The sequence below is a fragment of the Phoenix dactylifera genome, chromosome 1 (genome assembly GCF_009389715.1).
Source record: "Phoenix dactylifera cultivar Barhee BC4 chromosome 1, palm_55x_up_171113_PBpolish2nd_filt_p, whole genome shotgun sequence".
Lineage (NCBI taxonomy): Eukaryota > Viridiplantae > Streptophyta > Magnoliopsida > Arecales > Arecaceae > Phoenix > Phoenix dactylifera.
The window spans coordinates 38,785,465-38,801,346 of NC_052392.1; the positions used below are offsets into that span (position 1 = coordinate 38,785,465).

At 39.9% G+C, this 15,882-nt stretch overlaps 2 protein-coding genes across 8 annotated transcripts in view; one reads left to right on the plus strand and one right to left on the minus strand.

Annotated features, from left to right (window-relative positions):
* LOC103719489 (phospholipase SGR2) overlaps nucleotides 1–9,880 on the plus strand; it is a 46,386-nt gene extending 36,506 nt beyond the window's left edge. For 4 of the 7 annotated variants that reach the window (XM_026809396.2, XM_026809395.2, XM_026809393.2 and 1 more), the window contains 3 exons: nucleotides 3,757–3,848; nucleotides 3,956–4,229; nucleotides 6,822–7,088. In XM_026809396.2, the coding sequence (XP_026665197.2) occupies nucleotides 3,757–3,848; nucleotides 3,956–4,187 (324 nt within the window). In that variant the 3' untranslated portion in view covers nucleotides 4,188–4,229; nucleotides 6,822–7,088. Of the gene's footprint in view, nucleotides 1–3,756; nucleotides 3,849–3,955; nucleotides 4,230–6,821; nucleotides 7,089–7,581; nucleotides 7,698–9,463 lie in introns of those variants that run through there. The other 3 variants (XR_003387977.2, XR_003387978.2, XM_008808754.4) reach the window with 3 other exon arrangements.
* Nucleotides 9,881–10,095: 215 nt separating this feature from the next.
* Nucleotides 10,096–13,833, minus strand: LOC103719505 (receptor-like protein EIX2). Its single transcript, XM_039133183.1, has 3 exons — nucleotides 13,134–13,833; nucleotides 12,222–13,067; nucleotides 10,096–12,011 (listed from the first exon to the last, which is right to left on the minus strand). The coding sequence occupies exons 1-3, from the start codon at nucleotides 13,831–13,833 to the stop codon at nucleotides 10,843–10,845; spliced, it is 2,715 nt and encodes a 904-aa protein (XP_038989111.1). The 3' UTR covers nucleotides 10,096–10,842.
* Nucleotides 13,834–15,882: the final 2,049 nt, after the last annotated feature.

Below are 15,882 nucleotides of genomic sequence, written 5' to 3' on the forward strand. Positions count from 1 at the left end.
AATTGACTTTATCTCCTCCAAATATCTGGCAGCAATGAGCATCAAGCTCCATCATGTCATTGTGTAGGGCACTCAATAGCTCCTCATCCATGTCCATTACTGGACACTATATTGGAACTTTTACTTGAGTTAGTAGGCTGCTAAGATATGTAATTGATTTGATTAGAAAACACATAATTGGACAAATTTATTTTATAAGAATAAACATAAATTTTTTTGTAGAATGAACACATTTAATTTATAAGAATAAACAAGCATTAAGGCTTCCACTTCGATTACCTACTAGAGGCAACTTCCTGCCTATTTGGTAATCCGATCTCTCCTCAATCATATTAATAGACTCGTTAGTATATTTCGGATTCGCCTGATTGTACCTTTGGCAGAAATCATCGTATGATACAAGCCCATTTGGGGATCCATAGATTGAGGACTTGATGTACGGGTGCAATTGCCTTGACTACTTTCTCGGCCCACTTCTAAAATTGCAGGCTTGTTACCAACCCCCTTCACATGACTCTTTTCCTTGCCACTACATGTATATGTACTCTCTTGCCACTCATGAATATCTGACACGGATTGCCTTCTTCTCAATAAGACTATCAAGTGCAATTTAGTGCATGGCGAGGTGGGTGACTACAAGCCTAAGTATCCCCCCTCGGTGTGCTTTTTCATCAAATCCAGTATTCATGTGATTATTTCCAAATTTAGTGATGGTTTGAGTTATCTCTACCACTGGCGTCACCTACTGGATCCTATCGATGTCCATCAATATCAGTTCTATGCAGTGGGCAGCATATAAGGTCTAGAAAATATATGAACACCTGATCATCAAAATATCTCCAACAGCTTTGTATTGTACTCCTGCATAATATGCTTCTCTATCTGATCGATTACTTGCTCCATTAAGTTCAGAATTTTCTGAGTATCGATGCACGTTTCTAGGCCTCCTATGGAAGTGTCTTGTTATCACAATATGTCCAAAAAGTGATGATGCTTTGCATGTTAGGCCTTTTATCAGCTATCAATGCTGCATCATAAATGTCCCACTTGCTCTTTTATGAGGCTATTCATCTATCTAGCTTATGATTAGCAACTCGCCATAGGTGTTCTTTGGCCTTGGAGGATCCACACCTTGACTGGCTTTCTGGATAGTGTTGATAGTAGAATGGTAATAGGTATTGCTGCAGAATCTGCAGGGACATGGTTGCAGTGGAATCATGAAGCAATAGGTCTCCACATGTCCTGTTTCTATCTTCAGGAGTATAGATTCAAGCCTCTACTGTTTTTGAGTCTTTGTTTGGAAAGGCACGTGGATCTAAGTCACAGGATGTGTTCCTTGCTGGTATATCTCTGGCCTTCTTTTCTTTCTTGTCGGTGAGGTCCCAAACCTATATGCTATCCAACTGCCATCTTTACCAACAACTTGACCGGCTTCATCTGTAGGCTAGATTTGTGCAGAACCGAAACCAGAACGCCCTTGTATAATGAGGATCTAAATTGTGCCCTGTACCTGGCAATCTTCTTCTTTTGCCACTAATCATTCAGATTGTCCCACATGGCAGCCTGAATCTACCATCCTCCATGTCATTAAGAACTGATGCCTTATAGTCTTGTTGATCCTTGAAGTAATATAGTGGTTCAGCTACTCAACGAAGATCGATATTTGCTTGTTTTTCTACACTTTTTTCTTGCTCTCCCTGATATCATGAAAGTGCTTCTTGTAGTTGTTTCTTACATGTAGCCATCTCAAGATAATCACTAGATAGTTGTTGCTTCAATCTCATCACTCCATCTTCCTCCACCGTGCATCGTACCACTTGCACCTCTAATGTTGCTAGTCCAAAATAAATTTAACATGATCCAAACCTATGTCAATATCCTTACCTTTCTCCTTTTTTAAATCCATTTCTGTAATTTTAATTAATATACATCATAAACAATCTCATTCATCGCCATAAATTATGATTTTTAAAAAGTAAACAAAATTTTATATATTTTTAGATAAATTAGTAACTTTATAATTTAATTTCACTCAATATGTAATAATTTATTGCTTTATATAACTACTATGCATGTTGTCCAAGAACTATGCCTCAATTACTGATATACATTACAATATTTTTCACGGTTTTCTGTTGATTAATAATTATTTAAGTAATTAAATACTTAAAATTAGATAATTTATATTGTAGTGCAAAAAATGGTTGAATTACTTCAGAAAATACATCAACATTATCTATACAAAATTCTAATTTTTATATTTTATAATTTTTGAATATATTAATTAATTTTAAAACAATAAATTATTATTTAATTATAAAATATCTAAAAAATGATATTAATTCAGATTAATGTAGAACTCTACAAGTAAGGTTTGCCGTACCGGTACTGGATCTCGTACCAATGCCGCACTAGATAGGCGTACCGAGTGTCGGTACGGTACGCGGTACGTCAGGCATATCGGTACCCACGGATACTGGTATGGTATGCCCGGTACCGACCAGTACAGCATATCATGCCTACAAGAAATACTATATATATTTTTCAGCCTATGGATATGCCTTAATCACTAATTTTTGTAATTTGTTTGAATTTAGATTCGTGTAGCTATCATCGTGCGCAATTTTAAATAAATTGCCATTGAAATAAGGTAGCAAGTAGCATGCATACATCTAAACATGCTACCATCTTCTTACAATTTTTGACTATTGTTTTATTTATTATGATATTTTTAGATCAAAAATATATTTGTAATCTAAAAATTACAAAATCAAAGAAAAATTACAAAATTTTGGCATTTTTTATTGATGTTACCTATTTTGGCACAAAAATGAAAAAAAAAAAGAAGAAGAATGAATAGGAGGGAGGGGATTTACCTAATTTGACTTGGATTTATGCTCAAAATCAGAAAAAATCAGCAAATCTTCGCTCTTACCTGATTTTTTCCTCACACAGCCCACTCTTTGAAGAAAAAAGAGGAGAAGGTCATGTAGTAGCCTTCTCTCTTATTGGAGCGGCCTGAACTACCCTTCTCCAAACTAAACGGTTCTATTTGGTTTGGTTCAGACCAGTTTTTCCCACTTAACGCCTTGAATAGGCACGCAATTCCGTACTAGTTCGAATCAACATGCTTTGAACCAGGTGGTTCGGGTCTGTACGCCTAAACCAAGTGGCCCGAGTTGATTTGGCATACCACGGTTCCAGCACTATTTAATATCATGAATACAAGACGGTAACTTAAGATCGCACAATGTGGATTGAGTATATATGGCCTATTGTGCTTTTACATTTTTTTCCCCACTTAATGCATAGGTATAAACCAAGTAGAACACTTGAAATTTGATTTTTCTAGAGGTTGTAAATCATGATTAACAGTGTGAATTCTCAATTTTCATGCTCTTCATGTATTTTCATTGATGGAATGGGTTCAAAACCTACACACATGATTGCATCTCAATTCAAGATAATAGTGTATATTGGCTAAACTTAAAAGAAAAGGATAAACATTATGTGACTTGCAAGTTTTGCTTTAAACCAAAATCATTATATATTTATTTCATTATGTTGTGGCAAAATTGGAAAAACTGAACCATTTTCTTGTCATGATTATGCCTTTGTCAAATTCATGTATAGGGGATGTTTATTTGTCTTGTACTATTGTTTTCTATATGTCCTCTTAGTGTATGATGTTAGTCACCTAGCCAAAATACTGTTAAATGGAATTTTCTTTACCCTATCTTTTTGCTGGCTCTGCAGGTGTTCGTATTATTTGTTTATGATTTTTTTTGGTTAACCATGCAGGACAAAACATTTCGGCATCCCTACTTATCAGCTTTGGGATCACATACGTAAGAATCAACTGAACAAATTATTACTTATTTTTATGCTTTTTATATCAAAATATTTGGCAGGTCCTTTTTCATTTAATGACTTTGCTTGGATGTGTATCCAACAGTAATTATTGGCGTGATCACGACACTGCTCTCTTCATTCTCAAACACCTCTATCGTGATATGCCTGAAGAGCCCCCAGCAACTGAACAATCAAGTAGTGGATGGCGATCCAGGACTCAAAGAAGGGCCACAAAACTAATTTATGACAGGGATGCTATGGATGAAGATACTCCGTTGACATTCTCTGATAATTTACTGATTAGGGAGTTTTCTAGGAAAGCAAAAAGATCATGAATGCCACATAATGGTTTTGAAGGCTTCTGCTGCCACAATAGGGTAATCCTTTGCTTTGTATAATTTATATTCATATTTGTTTATAAGGTTGCCTCTATACTGTTCTGTTGTATTGTCCTATGTTTGTAAGGTTGGCTTTTGTATAGTACAAAAAAATAGTCTATCCCGACGCTTTTTAGAGCCTGGACCAATGCTTATAAGTGTCGGTAATTTTGGCGCCGACGCTTTCAAGAGCGTCGCGTAGGTGGCGGTGGAAAGTTTTTTTGAAGTTATGTCGACGCTTTTAAGCGTCGGCCTAGTTTGGAGTCCGCGGACGCTTATTAGCGTCGGCGAAAACCAAAAATAGGCTGACGCTTAAAAGCATCGGCATAATTATTTTTTTTAAAAAAAATATTTAAAAACCCAAACCCTATAGGCCTTGCGGATGGCTTCCTGGGCGGTTCCTGATCGTCCGGAGGTGAGGAAGAAGAAGAGGAAAAGGCGGGGGAGGGGGCCAGGGGCCATCGTAGATTTTGATGAGGAGCAGCCGATAAGGAGGAGAAGTTCACCAGATTTTGATTATATCTAGCTTGTCGTGCTTCCTCTGATTGATCTTGGCGTGCATCGTCGCCGCCATCATAGAAATTTCCACTCAAACATAAGATATCTTCGAAATGGGGCAAAATGAAACAAGATTGGGAGGAGAGTTTAAGGCTCACGAGATCTGAAGTTGATGGGAGAACATCTCCTCGAAGAAGTTGACATGCTATTCCCATCTCCGGCGGCCGCTTTCGGAGAAACCCTAGCAAGGAGATGTCGGGATTCTTCTTCACGAAGGAAGGGGATCACGCTGAGGACCCCCTCCTCCTCGGTCCACGGCACGGCCTCAAGGGACCGAACACAGTCATCGAAGAGGAGCTCCAACGCCATCGGAATCATTTCCAGGGCGAATCACGCCGGCGAAGTCGAGGGTGTGAAGGAGGGGGAGAACGGCGACGTAGGCGTTGAATGGGGGGCAGCGGAGGTCGTCGAAGGGGGAGATCTTGAGAAAAAGCTGCCGGATCCCGTCTCCACCGGGGTCGGGGTGGTGCCATCGGTCGGAGAGGGGGGCATAGAAGTAGCCGGAGCGGTGGGGCGGAGGTGGAGGTCGAGCGATTGGACGGAATCAGGGTCGTCCGGCTGGAGGACGTCAGCGGTGGCCGGGTCGTTGAAGCCGCAAGGGCCGGGGGCAAAATGGCCTCCGTTAACGCTTTAGAGAAAGCGTTGTGGGGCGGGGATTTATTTGGACTCCGACGATGCTTTTAAGCATCGTCTAATCATTCCATTTGGCCGACAACACTATCTAACCTTCTCATTGTATCATCACCACCGACGCTATTTTAAAGCGTCGGCAAATTTTGGCGTTGGAGCCAAAATTACCGACGCTTCTACCTAGCGTCGGCATGTAAATGTCTAGGATAGCCAACTTTTTCTGTAGTGGTACTGTCAGCATTCTAGCCCATATGGAATACATCATGAGGTTGATACTTGCTAATCCACTAGGAGAAATATAAGAATGACAAGGATATAGTATTGATGCATATTCCACTGCAATGTATCTGGATAGGTTGTCATAGGGATTGGCCAACCATCTTGGCTTTCAGCTCATAGCAATGTTATCTGGACATTTCAATTGTTAATGCTGACATTTCTTTGAATTCTTAGTTGTCAGATCCTGAAATGGTCTGGTCTGTCACTCCAAAAATAAAATATGTTGCTTACATCTGTTAGAAGTGTAGGTACTAAACACACCTTTCAGTAGTGTCTATTCAATTGACTTTTTAGTGAAAGGTGATGAAACTTCAAAATTCGAATATTTTAGGCGACCAACAAATATTAAGTTCAAGTTTCTAGTCGCATCTAGTCAAGTATTATGGCATTTTCCCAATCTTCCGTCCATGACTGAAGTGCAACTTTTCAAGCGAATGTTTGGGCTGGTCAACTTGGTCGTAAAATAGCATTCAGTACATGCACATATTTCATACCGTAAAGTTCACTTGTGTATTTTTGGGTTGAAGCTTCGGATACTTTAGGAAACCTGTATACTTGGCAGTTAAGCCAACTCTTATTGCAGTAAAGTCGGGCTTGCAATGCCCTTTTGGGAATATTTTCTTTGCTTTTTTTCCCTTTTTGAAAGGGGAAGGGTATTGTTTGGTACATGCAGTAGCGAACCATCAGACTGGTCTTCGTTGCAGTATTAGGGGTGCTAGATTGCAAGAAAGAAGCTTACAAACATAGTTGCCTTTCTTTCTTTTTTTGGTTATGTAATTTCTTTTATACATTTTATGTATGCTTTTTTTTTCTTTCTAATATGGAATCTCTAAAGAGAATATTTGAAATGACAAGAGTACAGTTAGAGGTTCCAAATTATATTGATACATTTTATGAGCACTTTTATATGTACATAATAATTAAGATTAATGACTTGAATGTTTCTTCTAGTGTGTAGCTTACCAATAGAGTTTTATGGAAACGAGAGGTATTTGTTTAATGTTATACCATGAAACCAGAATAAATGGAATGCTGCCTTGATTCATGCTTGGTGATGCAGGCACATGCTAGTATTTATTCCATGCTTTTCGCAACAGAAGCTAATGACTTTCTTACATTATGTAGGGAGAATCACATTACGTGGAAGCATACGGAGTCCCTAGGAAGCTTGTCTGTGTGTCAGAATCAATTGCCGATACCTGTGTAAGTTTGTATATAAACCTATTTTTTAACATGCAAGTAAAGATGCAAGTAAAATCTCCTTTGTCAGAGTCAGTCCAAAAGCTTAGGAGGACTAATCTTGTCAGGATAATAAACTTAAGTAGCATTTTTTTTATTAGTCAATGTGGGATTATGATAATCTCCCCTATCTAATCTCGTGACATCCTTATCACGTGACACCAGCAAAAGTTAATATACATAATGGACTCTAAAATCTTAAGCACTTGAGAGGAGGGCCTGTTTAGACCAGTAAACCTTTGCGGCATCTTTTTTTTATTAGTCATTGTAGGACTATAACAAACATGCAATCAACCATTCTTTATGCATATACATCTCTAAACCCTAACACATTCAAATATGCAGTTGCATGCATTCCATCATATATGATATTCGTGGATAAAACATTTCGTGTCTTTTTTTTATTTCTATTTCGTACCTTTATTCTACATGTTAGGAGTAATAAAATCAGACATAAGCAAAGAGAACCTGCAAAATTTGCTCCACAAGTTGGCACCGTGATTTACTGATTCCCTACAGAAATCATGTTCACCTTTTCTGTGGCCTGTGCAAATAAAACCCTTGCTGCTGAAGATGTTTGCATGCCCTTGTTTGGCTGTTGTGATTCTGAGGTTTTTGAAATCTTTGGCTGTTGGCTTTCAATCAGATTGAAGCTCAACAACAGCAAGAGAGAAGGGAATCACCATCACCATCACACTCCTGCATGGCCTCACACTACTTTCGAGAGAATCCTTTATCTACTGTTAGCAGACTTGACCTCTTTATGCTCATCTTTGTTAACCCTTCCTGCACTTTTCTTCCCGGCGGGGTGAGTCGATGCCTCGCGTCACTCGAGGGCACTCATTGAAGAGGATCACTTTAGCAATAAAACATGGTCATATTAAAATACCTCACCAACAACCCAATGCATATTTTTGTTCCCTAAAAAAAGAAAAAGATCTATAGGACACTAACTTAAATAAAGTCTAAGCTGAAAAACCAGAAGCAAACAGGACACAGATGACATGGATCACCATGACAGCGGGGAAGAACTCACCTTCCTTGGCGCCGATTCTCCAATGATCGGGCAGCTTATGCTGCAACGAGTCCCACCGGTGGTGCCCAAAGATCATGAAAAGAAGGCCCATATCTGTCCTCAGGAGCAAAGAAGGCCTCCAGGCTCGGTAGCGGCTGCAGCCAGCAATAGTGCTGGCCATGGCGGCACAGCCGCCTTGCAACTGGCAATCGGCAGCAGCGACCGGTGCAAGAGAGGAAAAGAGGGCCGAATAGATGTTTTTTTTGAGCTCGCCGGAGTCCGACTTTCAGCGTGCTCGCCACCTGCCGTTGCAAGAGAGAGGCCGAGAGCCTCGGCGGTGAACACTGGCGGTGGAGGCAGCCGCAAGAAGAGAGAACAAAAGAAATAGGGCCTGTAATTGGGTCCAAGTTCTTCATAATCTACCCAAATCAATAACCAAGATGAAAATGCATAATAAACTTTAGGGTAAAACCCTCTTCATTAGAATTATGTCTTGAGCCAACCCCCTCATATAACTGCTTCATTCGATATTGTGGCTGCAGAAATTTGCTGATTGAGTCGGGGCACTGATTGAAGAGGATCACTTAACAATAAAACATGGACATATTAACCACAGTACACGATGAAAATAATAGAAATGATGATGAAATCTTGAGAAAATCTCGATGGCAGGTAACATCAAATAATTTATACTTCAAAAAATTTAAAGAAAGGAGAATCTTGGCCACAGGGGAAAACAAATGGAGCCGATGCTTGTAACTTCCAAAAGGCATTCCAAGGATCAAGATGGAGCTGCAAAGATAAATGTCAGCCCCTGCCTAAGGAATTCGCATTATATATAAAGAATGTAGTGAGATAATAAAGAGGCAACAAGTTGCGTAACTTACTTTAAAAAGCATAAGCAGTTGGAATGAATAGCATGCGAGACACCTTTAATTTTTTAATCCATTCGAACACCACCACCATGATCATATATATATGATGTGCAAAATAAAAGTTTTCACGCACTTTTCGTGTTAAAATATCATTTCATTTGCATTAGGACAAAAAAGGCTTCAATGCAAACATGACATCCGATATTCTGTTGTATAATAGGATCAAATTAAACTCAAAATACGCTTTACACTTCAATATTTTCTTCTAATTATTTTATTTATTTAATCTTTATTTCATTGATTATGACATACAAATGAAGAGAGTGTTTAATGAATTCCTTATAAAATGCATTATAACAAAAGTATGCTAAAAATGAATAGATCATTTATCAACGTAACTTATTGAAATTTTGTTTGCACCTTATATCACTGGGCAAGATCTTGATATGCTTGTAGTAAAAGTTTAAACCGGAATAATACTTACTGCCACATTTAGCGGTGAATATGCCAGAAAACAAGCTGAGGTGAAGTCAAAGATCAAATCCAACATATATCAAAATTCCATCATTACTCACCAGTGAAGCAACTTCTTGGATTGTAGTGTTAATGGTGGGAAATCATGTTTTGCATAATTACAGAATCAAATGGCTTAAAACAAAATGACGAAGGAATCACAAACTTGCAGGTAATATCCTGGTACGAATCATTCATCACTATCCACCCTTGCACTGCCTTCTATTTGATTGATATTTATCTTTTGATTGTTGTATCTTATATTAAACATGAGAGAGACTTAGAATCAATACCAAACAAAGAAAATAAGCCCACCATTTTACACAAGGGAAGGAGAAGTTAGGCAAGGAAAAAGCACATACTTTCTCCTATAAATATATCTTTTTTGTGCGACAAATTTGAAGTTTGTTGTCTTCTTGTACTAGGTTTTCTTTGGAGACTCTCTAGACAATTTTCTCTTGCACATGTTGGATTCTTTCTTTAATGTACTCATTTTATTAGGCAAACCATCTTAAATCTTAGTATATTTGCATTGCTTGTCCTGTTTTTGTTTTTTTTATTTATTATTGGGATCTTTTCTTCTTTCTTTTCTAATTTTCTAGACTCCATTATAATGTCCTTGTTCTCTTTTTTTGTACCGACAATTAAAAAACTTAATGTTTGAAGCAAGCACTATGTTTAAAAGCACATCAACCTTAGCCTTGTTGGTAAAGCAAATGCTTGATGATTACCACATTTTGCCTTGAAAATGATAATGCCACAATGTCCATGTTACTCTTTTAATTTGAAACAATATACATACATCACCCATATGCCAATTTATAAGTTTAATTCTAATGGCTTATATAAGTCATTTAATATTAAATTTGTTTTTTTTTCTGATGTGGATATAGACATTCAAACCCATTAATTTTAAGCCTTATCGTATGCCAAGTTAGACTAATTAATCAGGAACATTTCCAATTCAGCTTAAAATAAACTTTGAATGTATGATTTCTATTCAAGGGTCTTGGTAATATATCCATGACATCTCCCTCTCCTCCCATGCTTCTTCATCATATATAGGAGTTTCCGATTTATGGTTTCATAATCTGATATGAACTTTAGATGCTTGTCTTCCCTCTGTCCCTTTAAGCAACTTAGAGTTTGTTTTGTTACATCAAGTTGCACTTTCAGAACAAGCTCAAGCTACTCACATCAATTAACAATAGCGAAGGAAAAGCAATTGATGCCCACCTAACAGATTCAGGTAGCCTGCAGCCTCCTTCCTGCATACTAAACTACTTGCAATCTTTGCCCACCATGTTGGCTTTTTAGCTCAGTCACCCAAAGGATGAAGCTAGACCATGTATGATCCAGTTATATGCGCATACATAGTGAAATGGTTTTACAGCGTAACTATTAATGATAAGGGGCTTGATATGGTTTTACAGCATTGGCAGTCTGGAGAAATTTTATAGAAATGTAAGTGTACACAATAGAAGTGTCAATTACTACTAAACACTCAACTTCCACCTCTGCTGATTCCAACTCCAACAGCTCGGTTTTCCTCCATATTCCTTTTCTTCAACCCAGCTATTGTTATAGCCACTGGGACATAGAGTCTATCGAACCAGTTGTCGGTCATCTGGAAGTAAGCATTCCTCCATGAGCTCTTGAGCAGCAGGACACCAAAGACAACCCAAAACCCCACAACAAATCCCAATACCATGCTAAGATAAAACCATAACATTTCATCATCATCTTCATATTCCTCATAGTTGCCATGATCTGTTTCATTGCTGGAGCAACTCTCTGAAATTGGAGGCCTGCAGAGATCGAGATTGCCGACATAAATGGATGGATCTTCCAAGGTTTGGAGCTGATACCCTGTTGGAATTCTCCCTGATAGGTTATTGTAGGACATATTCAGGTGGCTTAAAGAAGTCAAGTTAGAGATGCTTTGAGGAATGGTGCCAGAGAGCTCGTTCATTGAAAGGTCAAGAGACTCCAATGATTGCAATCCACCAATTCTGTCTGGAATCTTCCCTGTCAGATGATTTCTGGACAGATTTAGATTATTCAATGCCAAAAGGTTTCCTATTTCTTCAGGAATCTCTCCACTTAGACTATTGCTTGAAAGATCCATACTCTTCACAAGATAGAGGATCTTGGAATACTCCTGTTCTTCTCCCTTTGTAATTATGTATAAGCTCTCATTGTAACTATAGAGGCCATAATTTGCAAAAGTCCAATACTCAAAGCTACTTATAGATCCCTGCATTGTTGAAGCCATTGCACTGAAATTGCCAAATGATGGGGGTATGGATCCTGATAGATTATTATGTCCAAGATCCAAGATCTGAAGCTTGCTAAGTTCTGCTAGTTGTGGAGGAATGTTGCCAGAAAACATATTCGATCGCAGCTGAAGTACTACAAGATCTTGCAAGCCTTCTCCTATCCATGCTGGTAGATTCCCGGAAAATTTATTTTGAGCAAGATTAAGGAAAGTTAAACCATTGCACTGCTGCAAAGATGAAGGAAGTTCTCCAAAGAAATTGTTATTGTTTAGGTGCAAGGATTGAAGTCTAGATAAAGAACCCATCGAACTAGGAATTTCCCCAGAAAGGTTATTATTGGCCAAATCCAAAGTCAACAGCTGCGAGTACTCATTCCAGCATCGAGGGAGTTCTCCTGATAAGAAGTTGTTCGATAGATCGAGAACAGTTAAGAGACGTTAATTCACAAACAGATGATGGAATGCTTCCATTTATTAGATTATTTGGGATTAACAGGGCATAAAAAGACATCGACGTAGCTAAGGTTGGAGGTAGTGGCCCTGAAAAAGAATTATTGGAGAGATCCAATATTTGAAGGCTGCTTGGTAGAGATGGAACCAGATACCCTCCAATTGGTTTGAGCTCAACTCCAAAAGATACAAGTCTGTCATGAGCTCCAAGGTTAATGGCAAGTTTCCAGTTATCTGATTATTGGATAGGTCAAGAACAGTTAATGACAAAGAAGATGAATTCCAAAACCAGTCAGGCACTGCATCTGCAATGCTTGTGTTGGACAAATCAAGTGTCCTGATGCTCATCTGAGATTGAAGCCATGCCGGAAATTTGGGGCCCAACCGACAAGAACGAAATCCAACAATTTGGAGTTGAAAAGGAGGGACCCAGCTTGGGTCTACCTCCAAGATCAAGGAGTTCAAGGACAATATTAGTAATTTTAATCCAGTAAGGTTGGCAAAGTGAGGTTCAGATACAATACCTTCAAAGGAGTTATAACTTAGATCTAGGTAAGTCAGGCTAGAGAGCTTCCCAATCCCTGAAGGTATGGGGCCATCAAGTGAGTTTTTGCTGAGATCAAGAAAACTGAGACTGGTCAGATTCTCAAGCCAGCCGGTCAAATTCCCTCTTAGCTTATTACCCCACAAGTCCAGGGATCTCAGGCTGCTCCACATGCATCTTGGCACTATTTCTGCAATTTCTCCACCAAGACCATTCCTTGACAAGCGTAGAGTATTCAAGCTGCAGAGGTTTTTGATCGATCTCGGCAGCGCACCCTCGAGGCCGTTGTATCCTAGTGCTAGAACTTGAAGCCAGGTCAAGGTTCCAAGTGATTCAGAAATTGGACCATGGAATCCATTGCTCGAAAGATCGAGATAGGTAAGGCTGCTGAGATTCCACAGCCAATTGGGTAAGGTAGAGTTGAAGTTGTTATCGAGAAGATCGAGTGTTGTAAGAGCTGTAAAGTTGACAATGGGAAGATAAGTGGGGATGGCTCATGAAAGACCACAGGATTATTCCAGACGCAGCACTGTCAGAGAAGGCAGCATATTGGCTGCCTGCAGCCAATCCGCTGCAGTAGAAAGGTTCACCGATCTCAGGTCGAGGTGCTTCAGAGAAGAGAGACGGGTGAGCCAGTGAAGGTTATCAACACGTACGGCTCTTGTAATAAGAGAAGGCAGCACAGAGATCAAGATAGCGGATGCTGGAGAGGTTGCCAAGGTGAGGCCGGGGGTACCGAGTCCACCGAAAGCAGCTCCAGAGAGGTTAAGGTACTCTAGTCTTGTGAAAGAACCAATGAACTCTGGGATGGGGATTCCGCCAAAACCATTCATGCTGAGATCCAAGTGTTTCAAACGGCTTAAAGCAAGCAAGGATGGATCGATCTCACCACCCAACGCCCACCTGCTTCGGTTGTCGTAGGGGTTCCGAAGGTCGAGCTCCACGACATGGCCAGCGTCGTCGCAGCTGACTCCGTTCCATGTGCAGCAGTCTAGGCCTTGCCACGAGGCTAGGCGGCGTTGGGTGGTGTTGAGGCCGGCCTTGAAGGCAAGGAGCGCCGTCCTCTCGAGCTCGAGGCAGCTGCTTGACGCCATGGTTTGGTAGCTCAGAAGCCGGAGCAGGAACCAGGGAGTGGAGCGAAGCATCATGGTCTTGCTCTTGAGGATCTCGTTGCTGACAGCAAACAGTCTGGAAGAACGCTCGGTTGCTGAAGTTACAGGCATGATCTCACACTTTAGCAAGGAAGCTAGGATGCTATTACTCTGGTTGCACCTTATAACGTACGGGATAAAAGCCTGCATGCATGGTAGCGCAAAAGATAGATCGTCAAAGAAAAAGAAGGCGCATGGAATCTACTCGAGGTTGAAAATGTCAATTAATTTTCTCTTAAAAATTGAATGATGATGAAACAAGGGGAAAAAACTATTGCTTTTATCATTGTTTGACTCTCTATCTTCTTCCTTGTCGAGACAAGAATCCATTGACCCCCAGCTCCAAACCACTCCACCAAGAAATTGATGAAATCATGGTGATGGTGAAGCCAGCGGGTGGTTGTAGACTAGGGATATTGTAATACTACCGACGGTATTGAATGAAGAAGACAACGAACACTAGATGGTAACCTTGAAATTGAATAAGTTACGTTGAAAGGTAGGTTAAAGTTGTCGTTTAGAAAAAATTGAATACTAGAGGAGGATGACACCTGCCGAAGTAGGGAGAGATTTTGTGTTGACGCAAGAGGCCTGGACTCAATATATCCTACACCACATCAATACTGCTTCTATCTGTCCTGGTTTTTTAATATACTAAAACAACATCGGTAAATTACTTTCCCATCCCTCTAAAGACCCCGCTAACTTTGGACCGCGAAGCAAATTCCCCAAACAACATTATAAGATACAACCCTCATGGCCAACTTCAGGGCCGGCTCGGGCCTTAGGCGACTTAGGCGGTCGCCTAAGGCCCCCGACCCACGGAAGGCCCCCATCCCACGGTCCCCACTGCATAGTTTTTCTTTTTTTATTTAATCTGTAGCCTTCTGCCTTTTCCATCCGTCTCCAATAGCTAGAGTCGTAGCTGGGCGCTGGCCTGGGCAATGGGCCATCAGGAAGAAAGGGATTTGGTTGGCTTGATACACGCCTGAAGCCACTCTCATCTTTCATCCCTTCTCTTTTTTGGTTTTGGTCTTGGTTTTCCTTCCCTCACATTACTCCTGACCCTGCTGGGCCATCAGGAAGAAAGGGGGATCGGAAATGGACTTCTTGGAGGGTGGAGATTCTTTTAATTTTCTCCTCTCGGTTTCTTCTTCCCTCTTCCCTCTTCCCTCTTTGGGTGGTACAGAGAGAAAAGGAGGGAGGGGGTTCAATGGCTGCTGTGTGATGTTGCAGTCGCTGCTTGGGTACTCACTTGAAGGGGAGATGGTGGGATGGGACTTTTATTAATTAGATGGAGTGAATTTCCCATAATGCCCCTACTTTCTTTTATAGGAGGCCCCTTTCTGAACAAATTCTTTTTTTTACCTTGGCCATGAAGTGCCATGGATGACCTTTTTCCTACTCTGCTCTTGCTTGACGGGTAAACAGTATTGTCAAGCATTATCTCAGTTATTTAATCAGTTTCATGGCCCTTCTTTTAGGATAATTATTTTTCTGTGCTCCCATTGAAGAATTATATTAAATTAAAAAGGTTTCTTGTCTGTTTTTGTTAGATTCATGCATCTTCGTTGAAATAGTGTACTTAATAGCTATCTATTTTCATATCATTTTTTAAGTATTTTATATTTATTAAAAAATTTATTATTAAAAAAAAAGGCCTCATTTATTGGATTCGCCTTAGGCCCCCAAATGTATTGGGCCGCCCCTGGCCAACTTGGAGGAAGAGGATTAACCAGTCCAAATTTATGCCTGCAGAGAGCCTACAGTCCAGCCACCTGATGTCCGCCTCTAACCATGATTATCTGGATGGTGCTTCTTCTGAGAAAAAATTTAGGTGCTAATCTGGATTGTATTGTATGTCTCTAAGGAAGACTTCTCTCCACGTTTATGTTATTTTAGCTATTTATCCTTTTTTCTGTGTCTTTCGTATCATCAATGACCAAGTTGCTAATTATAAATCTACCCTCCTTGAAGGGGTGTTCTTTTTTTTTTTTTGGTGCAAGATCTCTGGGAAATGTAAGATCTGGCACAAGAAGAAGGGACGATCCATATCATCTTGACTTGGTTCTATATATATATATATATATATATATAAAATGGACCCATAAAAAGTAGAAT

Coding starts and splice junctions, on each gene's coding strand:
- LOC103719505 (XM_039133183.1), bottom strand. CDS start 13,833: ATGCCTGTAACTTCAGCAACCGAGCGTTCTTCCAGACTGTTTGCTGTC. Junction 13,068..13,133: donor GCCTTCTCTGACAGTGCTGC/GTCTGGAATAAT, acceptor TCAACTTTACAG/CTCTTACAACACTCGATCTT. Junction 12,012..12,221: donor GAGCTCAAACCAATTGGAGG/GTATCTGGTTCC, acceptor ACTTCTTATCAG/GAGAACTCCCTCGATGCTGG.